General features: G+C 47.2%; 1 protein-coding gene across 4 annotated transcripts in view; it reads left to right on the plus strand.

Annotated features, from left to right (window-relative positions):
- Window positions 1–12,941, plus strand: part of WDFY4 (WDFY family member 4) — a 257,556-nt gene that overhangs the window by 98,792 nt on the left and 145,823 nt on the right. For all 4 annotated transcript variants that reach the window (XM_050959877.1, XM_050959876.1, XM_050959875.1 and 1 more), the window contains 7 exons: window positions 497–608; window positions 1,390–1,580; window positions 3,405–3,557; window positions 7,984–8,057; window positions 9,353–9,514; window positions 11,076–11,167; window positions 12,218–12,317. In XM_050959877.1, coding sequence (XP_050815834.1) covers window positions 497–608; window positions 1,390–1,580; window positions 3,405–3,557; window positions 7,984–8,057; window positions 9,353–9,514; window positions 11,076–11,167; window positions 12,218–12,317 — 884 coding nt within the window. The remainder of the gene's footprint in view (window positions 1–496; window positions 609–1,389; window positions 1,581–3,404; window positions 3,558–7,983; window positions 8,058–9,352; window positions 9,515–11,075; window positions 11,168–12,217; window positions 12,318–12,941) is intronic.

The raw sequence follows: 12,941 nt of genomic DNA on the forward strand, positions 1-12,941 counted from the left end.
CTGTGAGCTGCATGGCCTCTAGTCCTCTCCTTGCTGCTCAGCTGCCTTTCCTGTTTCAGTGGGGCAGAGACCTCCTTGATCATACCCAGGCCGGGCTGATAGTGAGCGCCTGGCTGGCCCTGGAAGGGGGAGTGCACCTCAGTGGGTGCCTCATTTCACTCAGCTGTCCCTGGGATTTGAAGCGTGTACTATAGGTTATCCGCATTGCTGTTCTGAGGTCCTGCCAATGCAGTACCCATGATAGGAACAGTAAGAGGCATGTGTGGCGGAGCTGGAGGAGATATTTGGGCTGGATGAGCAATTCTGACTTTGGATCCCTTGTGATATCGATTTTGAGCAACAGTTTATCTTTGTACATGAAATGTTCTATCATAATCTAAAAATACTAAAATAATCCCAAACAAATACAATCCCTGATTCCTTGCTTCCTCCTCTGTTTCCCCACCCCTGATTTAACCTCCAATGTTTCCTACAAGGTCTTTTTGGTCTATTTTAGATGGGGATCATCTCCCGTGACAGTTCAACACCAGTTTTCCTGGCTAGAAACATTGCTGGACACCTCGCTGGTCCCTTACGAACTATTGGATCAGTGGCTGTGGGCCAATTTGGTAGGTACAAATTGGGGAATGGAAAAGTAGAGCATGAGACCCAGGGTGAGTCAGACTGGATCTTCAGACATTTATATGTTCTGTCCTGAAATGTGTACATAGGACTCCCCTTGTAATCAATTGGACCCCAGCATGTACATGTATCTGAGGGGATAACTTGCCTCTAATGCTTTAAGCTTCAAGACATTTGGTAGTGTTCAGATATATGTAATAGATGTGGCTCCAAAGTCTCATAGGTGTCATTGGGAATGATGTCATGGTCACACGATGTAGAATAATGAGCCCTTTTGCCAGACTCAATTAGTTAATGGCATTTCTACCTTTTCCTCTTGCAGTTTCATTTCTCTTCATCTCTCTTATGCTGTAGGTTTTCTTAGAGATGAGCCTAAACCAAAACCCTGGCTCAGAATAACCTTGAACTTGGGAGAGATTCAGAGCTAGAACTCAACTTCATGGTTGGTCCCTACCCTGACAATAATGGCCAGGACTAATATTGCAGATTGGCTTTCTCTGGAGTTCTGATCCAGATTCAGGAATTGCTGCTCAGATCCATCTCTCTCTCAGCTGGGTTGTTAAGCAAATGCACCACCCTCCCTTTCAGATGCAGCAGAATTCAGAGATTTACTGCAGTCCACTCTTAGGATGAAAGTTCTCCCCTGCCCGGAGACACAGCATGGTAACAGGGTGTCCCTGTTGTACTGCAGTCATGTGCCCATTAATGTCCAGCTCTAGATTTGTTCCATGTTGGTTCATGGAGCAGTAACTGTTGGTCTCTCCTCAGGGGTACGAGTGTTCCAGTCTTGCCCAGCAGCTAACAGCCTGAACTTTATTGGGGGCCCAGCCATTCTGCTAGGCCTCATTGCCATGGCCCGGGATGACCATGCAATGTATGCCGCAGTCAAAGTCTTGAACTCCGTCCTGAACCGCAGCCCCATGAGTGAGAAGCTGATGAGCCACATCGGCGGATATCAGGTGAGAACAAGCCCCTCTTGTTCCAGGTGCTCACTTGCATTATGTGTTCTCTCCCTCTCTGAGGGCCTGGCCCAAAGGCCATTGCAGCCAATGGGAGTGAGACATTAAAGTTAGTCCCAGGGAAAGCCTGAAAGTAAGGCCTGCAGGACTGAGCTCTAAATCCTGTGCCCATCATCTCCATCACAGCTCAGCTGTTGTTGGTGAAAGCAGCCAGGCAGGACTCGCTCCCAGACACAGCCAATGAGACTCAGTCTTCACAAGATTCACTGCATCTTCACTTACTTGTTATGATAATGAAAGGTGTCACACTGGCCATTGCATTAAGACCTTAGCCACAGAGCAGGTAATGCAGAGGCAGCAGCTGTGCAAACTCTTCCAACATATTGCCCTCTGCCAGCATACTTCAACCCTCATCCGGAACACTGCTTTTAGGGCAAGAGCTCTGTTCCTTCCCCATGGCCTATGCAGTCCTTGACTTCTCTCTGCTGAGCCTGCTAGTAATGGGGACGGTTAGTGATAATGGTGGAGGGTCTTTTGTCTGCTAGGAACTGGGCTGAGGCAAAAATGTAGTCTGCATCTCAGAATGCATCATTCAATTTGCCCCAAACTCAGCTTTCGGTACTTTGCAACCCTGAAAGTAGGGTTGGCTCCCAGAGTTTTGAATGAACTTGAGGCCCGGCTTGTGGAAGAAGAAGATCTATATTCTATAGTAGTTTGGGATGGAAATCAGGTGCAAGTCTGCAGTTTCAGTGGAGTGTATCATTGAGTAAGTGAAGTGATTGGTGTCACCCAGACTAAAGAGAGATCTCACTAAATAATTAGTCCTACTGCACATGGAAGGTATCTTTAAAGGAGCAACAGAGAGGCCCTTTGGATCTGGAAACACACACTACAGTGTTTGAATGAATGTTAGAGCTGGCTGAATTATTCGTTGTGAATGAATGAGCTGATGGATTTAGCCCATTTTCCCCATCTGATCTCGATTCCTATGATTATCATCATCATTCGTAAGTGTTCGCCAGTCTGTGAAAATAAATGTTAGACTCGGGCGTCTTGACTTTTTGCTATATCTTGTTCCGTCTATGTGATTGGTTACCTGTGTCACATGGAACTATTTTTGCTCTCTTATTGGATTGCTAAAGCTTTCTAAACGGGAGACTAATCAATGGTAAATTACCCATGTACACACGTTCTGGTGCATATTTCTGGGTAAATAATCTTTCTTTCTAACTTTTGTGAAACTTGGGAGCTTCTTGAACACTTTCCAGATACAGCAGTGATCACCCAAACACTCATGACTGGACCCAGTTGAAAAACAAGAAAATTTTCACAGAAATGTGCCTGTTTCTCATTTAAAAAAAAAGTTGAAATTTGAATTTTTTGATCTGCTCCTCTCCCAAAGAACTAATAACATGAGTAAGTGCAGTGAGCTCTCCATGTGCATTCACATGTTGTTCTTGGTAACTTTCCTTCAGCATGAGTTTACATGTGTTTCACTCCTTCCTGGTGCTTCTTATCCAAAAAGCCTCCTGCTCTGCTGTCAAATTCCTCCTGAAAGCCAGCTTGCCAATTACAACCCCTCACATTTTCAATGTATATTAAAAATGTCACTCAGTGCTTGAAGCTTCAGTTTTATGCACAGTGTACGCTGCATGTATGAATAATACGCAGGCATGTATGAATATGGTATCTGGAGTGTGCTGTGCATGTCTTATTTAGTAATAACACTGGATTATATGTTATAAGGTTAGTGAGACAGATTGTATTTTCTATTGTGCTCTCTACAGCTTTTGAGCTCAATGAATGCACAATAACTCTTTTCAGCTCCTGGCGTACCTACTAAAGAGGAAGACAAAACTGCTAAACAACAGGATTTTACAGCTGGTGCTCTCCATAGCAGGCACGGCAGAGCTGGGCTTGGAATCCTCGACTATAAAGAACTATGGTGCATTCCAATATGTTCTCAGTAACTTTGAGGTAAAGCTATTTAGTTCTGTGGCAGCACCTTCTCAACTGGTGTATCTGATGAGAAGGCTACAACTTATGTGGCGTGGATCTCAATTAAAACCCTGCAGATAAGTACCTTCCAGACATGGGGTGTTTGAAGTCTGGATTCTGGTGCAGTTTGGGTCTGTCTCTAGATTCCTTCAAGGAGGGTAAGTTATTTTTATGTTTTGCTCCAGCCAGCAAATCCAGAATAGTATGTTTGTAATTTGAGATGGGCTGGAGATTAATTGCTTGTCCTGTTAGTGCTGCCACTCCATCATCAGTTGTCCAAGTACCCTGATTATTCCAGGAGCTGAACAAATCTGAGTTTGTCACCTACTCTGGAGCATGGAACCTGCTTGTAGGGTGAAATTCCCCCCAAGAAAGAGGGCTCATACAAAGCTCTATACACCACTGAAGTCAGGGTTTAGGGATGCATTCTGTGAGTAAATGAGCATCTGCTGGGTGGTGCTGTCAGCACCACCCTGGATTGGGTCCATAAATGGGGTTTATGTGCTGGATAGGTCCTTGTAATCAGGCGCAGACTCACCCGGTAGCACCTCCTGCAGGTCGTCTCAGGGAATTAGCTCTCCAGCCTCCAGAGCGCCCTCTGCAGGCCAGTGTCCCGCTGCTGCTTGGCCCCTGTGTCCCTCTCTGGACTCCAGTACCCCATTATCTGGGGTGCTGCCCCCTGGCCATACATCCCTCAGTCTCAGGGTCTTCCCTCCCCAGGGAGCCGCCACCCCCTGTCCCCACCTCACCTCAGTCATAGGCTACTGCCAGTCACCGATTAGACCCTGTTCCCTGGGGCAGACTGCAGTATAAGCCACTCATCACTGGCAAAGAGGGTTTGGCCCTGCTGCCTTTGCCTACCCCTGGGCTGTCCTCTGCAACCTCCAGTACCCGTTGGCCTTCTGCTAGGCCGCAGCCTGGGGCTTTCCAGGCTGGAGCTTCCCCTGATCCTCTGGCCTTCCCTCAGCCCTGCTCCACCTCAGGTACGCTCCCCAGCAGCCAGGTCCCTCCCTCTCAAAGGCTAGAGAGAGAGTCTACTGAACTCCTGGCTCCTAGCCTCTTATGTAGGGCCTGCTGAGGCCTGATTGGGGCGTGGCCCAGCTGCGGCTGCTTTTCCAATCAGCCTAGTAGCTGCTTTCCCCTGCAACAGCCCTCTCCCCGGGCTGTTTTAAGCTCTTCAGGGCCGGAGTGGGGTTATTGCCCCACTACAATCCTGCTCTTTGATCTCGACAGTAGGGTGAATTTCTTCTATCATTCAGTCACATGGGCTGACTTCAGTTTCATAGAAATTAGTGATGGGAGAGACTTAATAGTTCATCTCCTCCATTCCCACCCCTCTCCACCTACTGGACCAAAACAGGATTAGTCCCTGCAATCTGTTTTCCAGTGCTTTGTCCAGCCTCATTTAAATGTCTCCAGGGAGGGCTCCTCAGGCACTTCCCCTGGGAGAAAAACGTGAAAGTCCCAGATTGGCTGAGTGTGTTACCACATGTGCTCTGCAATTCAGGCTCAGGCTACACTCAGGCCTTCACTTAGTGTGGAGTTGTTCTTTGGAAAAGATGGCTCCCCTGCAAAGGGTTTCAGCTCTACTGGACGTGTCACAAAAAATCTCATTGAATAAACTCACCTTGTTCTGCACTCTGACCGATAACTCTGACCACAAAAAATCTTGCAAAGGGAGAAACTTCTGCATCTGTGAGCATTAACCAGGCCACCCCAAGCAAAAAAAAAAATTGGCTGCCCCACCCCAGCCCTGGGCTCCCCCGCACTCCCCTGCCGCCCCAGGCCTGGGCTCTCTCCCCTACCTGCACCCCCTGCTGCCCCAGCCCTGGGCTCTACCCCCCCCCGACCCGCACCCCTCTGCTGTCCCAGCCCTGGGCTCCCCCTCCCACACCCTGTGCTCTTCCCTACCCGCACACACCATGCTCCCCCAGCTCTGGGCTCTCCTCCTCAACCTGCCCCCCTGCCGCCCCAGCTCTGGGCCTCCCCCCACCTGCACCCACCTGCTGCCCTAGCCCTGGGCTCTCCCCCACTGACCCGCACCCCTCTGCTGTCCCAGCCCTGGGCTCCCCCTCCCACACCCTGTGCTGCCCCAGCTCTGGGCTCTCCCCTTCCCCCCCCACCAATGCCGCCCCCAAACCCTGGGCTCTCTCTCCTCCCCCGCCCCGCACCTGCACCCTCCTTCTGCCCCAGCACTGGGTCACTGGTAACGTGCTCCCAGGGCGAGTCATTCAGCAGGAATTTTGGATGTGCGCAGAACACAGACAGGATTGGTTCCCATATGGTTACAGAACTGCAGTAAAGTGGAACAATTTTCAGCTTGTGTGATTGGAGGCTATCTGGATGCATATTATAAGACTGTCCTCCATAAATGAGGAAAAGTTGAGGTGCCTTTATTATTTTTTTGTTCTACTCTTTGTTTCTATGGGGAATTTGCCAATGCAGTATCACTGTCTTCCTCTTAAACAAATAAAACTTAAACAACAAAAAAGGCAATGCTGTTGAAAATAGCAATCCCAGTCGTAAAAACCACTGGGAAGCATTTCTTGCTCAATTTTATCCTACTTTTTCTACAGCAAATTACAGTGGAGCCGTATAGTTGATTTGGGAGAAATGAAGTAACAGCTGCCCAAATAGATCTTCATCACTCCTGAATTTTGAGGTGCTCAAATCTGGAAGTCAGGTGCCAGATTCCCTTTCTGAATATTAGCTAAATCTGGAAAGGAAAAGTCAATTTCTGCTTCCATGACTCAGAAGTGGAAATCCTCCTAAGTGTCTGGTTCTGTATCTAAAAATGCCCAGATCCAGAGCCTCTCCTCCCTTACTTTTCATTTTAAATTCTAGTGCGATCCATGTACCTCCCTTGCTAGGCTTCAAAAAGAAAGGGTTACTATCCATTTAGTCCACCCAATTCCTTCTTTGGGGGCTGCAAGGTGAGGTCACACCAGTATCCCTAATCCAGTCTGGGGATGTCTTCTGAAGGGGATATCTGGGCCAAAGCTGCCTACTCCTTGGGCACACTTGCTCCCCATTCACACTGCCACCCCGCTCTAGCAGTGAACTCTCCATTCACAGGAAGCTGAAGCATGAGGTTTCAGCTACCATACTCCCTCCCCGTCCCTTTCCTGTTGATAGTGGCCAAAGGAATGCTGGGAAATATAGTTCTTTCCCTGCTCCAGGGCTGGTTCTATAGGCAGGGAGCTAACCAAGGAACTACAGCTCCCAGGCTGGATCCCTGCCAGCTGCTGCCTCTGCAAATGGGCTGCCCAAGCAGCTGCTTGTTTTGCTGGTGCCTAGAGCCACCCTTGCCTCTGAGCTGAATCTGTAGTGTTCTTGGTGTTCCAGGCCCTGGGTGGACCAGGCTATGTGGTAGAAGGATCTTTATTGAGCAAGGAGTGTCCAGAGTTGTTCTCTCGCTCTTTTCTAAAGCACCTGCACTCTCTGCTCACGGTACATGATCTCAGTTTCTGCAAAAGTCTCTAGTAAGGGCTGCACAAGTACGTGTTTCAGAGACAGACTCATGGCAGATCTCTCTGGGGCATGTCAGTCAGAGCAATTGTGGAAGCTTATTCTCTGGGTGGAAACTGCAGATTGCCTGCTTTTGTGCACTATGCAATCAGATATATTTTCTCTCCACAATCATTTCTGCATTTCCATATTTCTGAAATTGTCATTTTTTGTGCTTTATTTTACTCCTTTTCCCCTAAATCCAAGAAACTCTTGATGCAAATTGAAAAATGTCATTGTGAGTTCACTTAAAAATGTACTATATGGTATATTTGTTTTTTTCCCCCCAACATAGATCAATCCATGTGCTTTTACATGGTATAATAATACTTATATTTTATACAGCACACTTCATCCACAACACTTTACAAAGGGAAGTATTGTTGTCCCCATTTTACAGATGGGAAAACTGAGGCACCGACACTTGCCCACATTTATATTGCAGATCAGTGACAGAGTCAGAATCCAAATCCACTCAGTCCCAGGCCAGCGTGCTTTACACTGGGCCACACTTCCTCCAGGCATTACTGGCTCATATTAGATTGTGTGTGTTGCATGTTTTCTGATTTGTTTTTAAACCAAATGGATTTAGTGGGGACGTTAGGGCAGAAAAAGTGGGACCAGAACTTCTGGGTTCTGTTCTCCTCTGCCACTGACTCACTATAGGCAAATAGCACTGTGCCTCAGTTTCCCCATCAGTAATAGACACACTCTGTTACCTCATGTGGATATTATGAGGCCTCGCTAATGTTTTTAAAGTGCTCTGAGATCTCGGGATGAAGGCATGTGTTGCAGAAACACATCTGATTTTTTAAAAACTTATTTCATCTCTTGTCAGCAGGAAAAAAGGAGCTGAACTCAAGAAGCTGTGAAATCTCTGGTTTCATTTGTCTTTCAGCTTTGGTCAAATGCACCAGAAAATCTCGACCTTGTCCTGTTTTCACATCTTGTGGAGATCCTGCGGCCCTCAAGGTACATAGTGGGTATCTATGGCAGAGACAGGATGAACTAATAAGCTTAGGCTGGGATTTTTGAATGTCTCTGAAAGAGTTATGTGCCCAGATCCCATTGAAAATCCAGGGAAGATGGCAGGCAACTAGCTTTTCTAGAGCCCTATGAAAATACAAGCTTTCATTTACTGGTTCTGTTGACCATGTTGCAGAATCATAGGACAAAATTCCTGGCTGAAGACATTGCGTTGACTTTAGTGAGGTTACACCTGCAGAGTACTTGACCCATAGCACTTGGAGAAAGAAATGTCATTTTGCCTGGTTAGACTAGATTGAAAGTTTTTCATGTGTTGAATGGAAACAAGTCCAGATGACTGAGTTTGGTAATTGCAGTTTAGCTGTATGCACACAACTGCTCTGGAGAATAACATCTGTAAGGACTGGTTGGAGCAGTCGTTGTTCTGCAGTGCAAATCTTGGGACGACAATGCCCTCAAAGGGAGATCAATTTAATGTCAGAATTCTTCATATCTTCAGCTTGTAGAGGGAGAAGATGGCATATTATTTTTCATTGGTTATTTATTCAGTGCCTAAAGTATGCTGGGCACACTACAGACAACTCGTAATAGAAAGCCAGATGTCTATTTATTCATTTGATTTTTTAAAAATAATGAAGCTGGTTGAAAACATTGTTGCCATAAAAACCTTTTAGACAAAACATTTTCATTTAATCAGGGGTGAAAGTTCTCCCCCTCACCCCACAAAAATCTTTTTTGATGAAAGATTTCAGGTTTAAAACTGAAATTTAGACCAAATAATGTTGAGATTTTTAACAACCTCCCCCAACCCAAATTTGCGCAGAAGACAGAATAATTTCCCGGCCAGCTCTACGTTAGAGTTAAATATATTTGGAGACACAGAGTGAGACAGACCGGCTGCCTCAATGTGGCCTGTAGATTCCATTCTGTTGGAACTGAAAAGCCATGCACGATCCTGTCTGATGTCTCTTGCTGAGTTTTACAAGAACAGCATTTATTTCCACCAATTCAGGGCTTTCCAAGTCAATAACTTTGTTTTGTTTGAACTCACTGAAAGGCAGCTGTTTCCGGGGAAAAATGGGGGGAGGAACACACCGAGAAGGCTTCAGATCCCCATCTCTGACACATATTCAATTTGTCTGACGGAGTTTTGACCGGTTGCCAAGGCAACGTCAGAAGTCCGTGGTACAAAGAGTGAGCACAGAACCCTTTTAGCAGAAACTCGGCAGAATTGACTCTTTCCAGTAAAGGCTATTAACGTTCCTCTTGCTTTGACGCAGAGATGGATGTCAGAATGCCAAAGTCGCCTACCAGATGCAAATGGTGCCCAAACTGGTTTTCCTCCTCAACGATGTCGAGATCAGCTGCTCACGGGTCACCACTATCTGTACCATCTTTTCCCACCTGCTGCAGGGCTATTTCAATACCAAAGACATTCTTAGGTAACCCCGATTTTGCTGTATTTTTTCAGCTCACAAGTGAGCAGTCCTCCTACAAGTATAAGAATCCTATTGTGTGATCACACCCACCTCATCCAGCCCTGCTTTGTGCTCTGGACAAGGGCAGAGTCTTTGTAGATCCCTGCCAAGGAATCATAGGGGAAAACTCCCCTGACAGCCAATTCGGCATTTAATTCAGCCCTGTTCAAGTGAGTGAGAATCACCCCCAGCTAAGTTGTGACCCTTACTGTGAATATAGCACAGGTAGCCCCGTTGACCTCAGTGGGACGACTAAAGGCATAAGGAACTACTCAAGGTAGGTAAGATTACTGCAGGCTGCTTCCAGGCTGATGGGTGTCTGATCCCATTTCTTGGACGGTGTCCAACTGGCCATTTTATTCTTGAATCTTATGGATACTGCCTTTGCCAGGACCTTCTGGAGAAGAGAATTCCAACCCTTGATCACTGTCTGAGGAAAGAGCTGCCTGAAACACAATTGCTGCAGTATTTGATAACCTGTGTCCAGACTGGTCAACCTCTGTCCTGTGGGCCAGCTAAGACCTATCTGGTGCTGTCCACTACTCTCGCGCACAGAGGTGCCGGCCACTGAGATGACACAGGCCAACATTCAAAGCTGCATCTTGATTTTAATGAAATCGCTCTGGTCCAGATGCAGCATTGCATGCTGGGACCTGCAGTCTCCATAGGCAGCCTCTTTCTTTATTAAAGATGAGGGTGGCTGCAACTTACTAAGTTTTATTTATTGTTAATTGTTTTGATCTGGCAATGTGCATGGTACTGTACAGTGCGAGCAAATAAGGACAGCTCCTGTCTCTCAGCCTCCAGGAAAGGGGCTAGTGCAGTAGGCCCTGAGCATCATTAAAAAACAGGGGACCTGTACTGTCCTGAACCTGGGGGAATGCTGTAGTACGTAGTAGTGTCTGGAGTGTTCCTGTAGTGTGGTATTTTTGTCTATAGAGAACACCACTCCCAGAATCAGACGGTGGCACTGCAGTCACTTGCTTTGTGTATGTGTAACATTCATCCATTTGTGATGAGAACTGGAAAATGGAATTCAAGCATTTCATAAGTGAAAAGGGGTTGCCACAGCTGTTTCCTGTCAGGCTGCTAGAGATTCCATGCTGGGTGTTGCATGCCTGGAAGCCAGTGAGATGTTGCTCAGAAACACTATGAGGGGAGCTCCCAAGGAGACACGGACACCTGCAGCATTGCTAACCCAATATTATCAAATCCAGTGGCTCAAAAACCATAAATCAGGCCCCCAAAATCACAAAACTGGCTTCAAAATCATGAAGTTTTTTTTAAAAGGGAGGATCCTTTTTATTTGCCTTCTATTTTTGAGTCGTTAGGGGATCACATTTTCAAGCTTTTCTCCTCAAGAGCTAGAAACATACTCTATTAATGAAAGCCAAGGTTCTCACATAATCCCATGACTCCAGGAGCTGAGGCTTTAAGAAAAGCAACAACTGTTATGAGACTCACAGTACAATAGTGATAGTCGGCAACACTGCTAACCAAAAATGGTTTCCTCTTTCTCTGAAAGGATTGGATTGTTCCTTGTTTATACTCTAAAGCCCTCTTCTGTAGATGAAAGTCAGATATGCCTGGATGAGACCTCTGATCTGCCAGGAGAAGGTAAGGAGATCCCTTTGGTGAGTGAATTCTGATGGATGCTGCCCCTCATCCCCCTGGCAGGTCCTAAATGCATCAGGGCTGTGCTCAGGATGGGGGCGGGGACAGGGGGAAGGAGGGTAGGAAGGACAGACCCTCGAGGGACATGCTGCAGAACTGCTCATGTGTCCAAAATGAATTGCTTTGCTGGGTCAGGGCCTTATTCTGAGCAGCACAGGGGGTTGTAAAGGGACAGAGAACAGTCATGTCTGGGAAGATCTGTTTTAAAACCAAGTGACGTGCTTAGTTATGCTTTCCCCTCTCAGGTATCTCTCCTGCAGTTAGGTTGGCAGACCTTGGTCACTGCACCAAAAGCCTCTCAAGTGCTGGTTTTCACAAGTCTCCAGGGAGAGAAATGTCCATTTGGTTCAAATTTCACAGAGATCAATATTTGTGGGTTAAAAACAATAGAATGAAATGGTGAAAATTCCCTCTCAGGATTCTATGAGAATATGGTTGTTCTTGGCCCACTGTAGTTTTTACATTGTGCTGGAGTCCCATGTGGGTGAAGGGGCATTCTCTAGGGCAAGTGCATACTCCAGTGCAAGGAGCCACGCATCTTATAAATCTCCACCCTATTTGTGTCTGACTTGACTGCTGGAAGAGCCAGCCACCTCGACTTCCTGTTACTTTTGTCCTATTAGTGGTTCCAGCGGAGAGCCTCATGGATACAACACATCCAAGCAAAAGAATTAGGGTGACCAGACATAGTCATCCATTCCAGCCTTCTCTTCCACCCAGTCTAGAGTTGTTCCCTGAAGATTATTCATTATCAAGCATTTTGTCCAGTCTAGTTTTAAACATCCTTCATGATAGGGCTTTGGGAACAGAACTCAGAAATGACTAGTGCTGACAGTGACGGGATCCCCACTCCCAAATGTTCGCACCTTCTTCACTCCACCCAGTTAACAACTAATTATATTTGTTTTGGCTACAAACAAGGCTGTTCATCAAAGTGCTGGAAACACGTGTTTAGTCTTCTCTTTACTTTTTATTTCCTTCTGATTTTTGTAGCCTTAAGCCAAACATCTGGGAAGACAATCTGGCTCCGAAACCAGTTACTGAAGATGCTCTTAGATGTAATGTGTTCAGACAAACTTCATCTGTCCTCTGAGTAAGTAGAACCATTTGAGCAGGGGTCTCAAACACATGGCCTGCGGGTTGCATAGGCGCTGACTCTGGGGATAAAAAAAAAATGGGGAAAAATTAGTGGGTGCTCTGCACCCACCGGCAGCCAATCTCCCAGAAGCGGCTCCAGAGTTTCTGGCGCCCTAGGCAGAATTCGGGGGCAGCATTTTGTGCACTCCCCATGGGGCGTGCAGGAGCTTCCAGTTCCACTCCCATCACGCTGCCGAAGAAGGACCCTCCGCCGAAATGCTGCAGGCGACAGCGGCAGTCATTGAGCTGCTCAGTTGCCTGCCGCTGTTTTCCGCGGCATGTCGGCAGAAGGTCCTTCTTCGGTGATGCGACGGGAGCGGAACAGGAAGCTCTCATGTGCCCCATGGGGAGCACACAAAATGCTGCCCCCTGAATCCTGGCGCCCTAGGCGACCTCCTAGGGTTGCCTAAAGGAAGCACCAGCCCTGCAAGCTCCCCTTCTCCTCCTACTCTCCTCCTCCCCCCTGAGTGCGCCACGTCCCTGCTCCTCCACCTATCTCCCAGTGCTTCCTGCCCAGCCGCTGCCAAACAGCTGTTTGCACACTCTGGGAGGGTGGGGGAGGAGTGGGAACGTGGTGAGC

Source organism: Gopherus flavomarginatus, chromosome 6, assembly GCF_025201925.1.
Source record: "Gopherus flavomarginatus isolate rGopFla2 chromosome 6, rGopFla2.mat.asm, whole genome shotgun sequence".
NCBI classification, from domain to species: domain Eukaryota; kingdom Metazoa; phylum Chordata; order Testudines; family Testudinidae; genus Gopherus; species Gopherus flavomarginatus.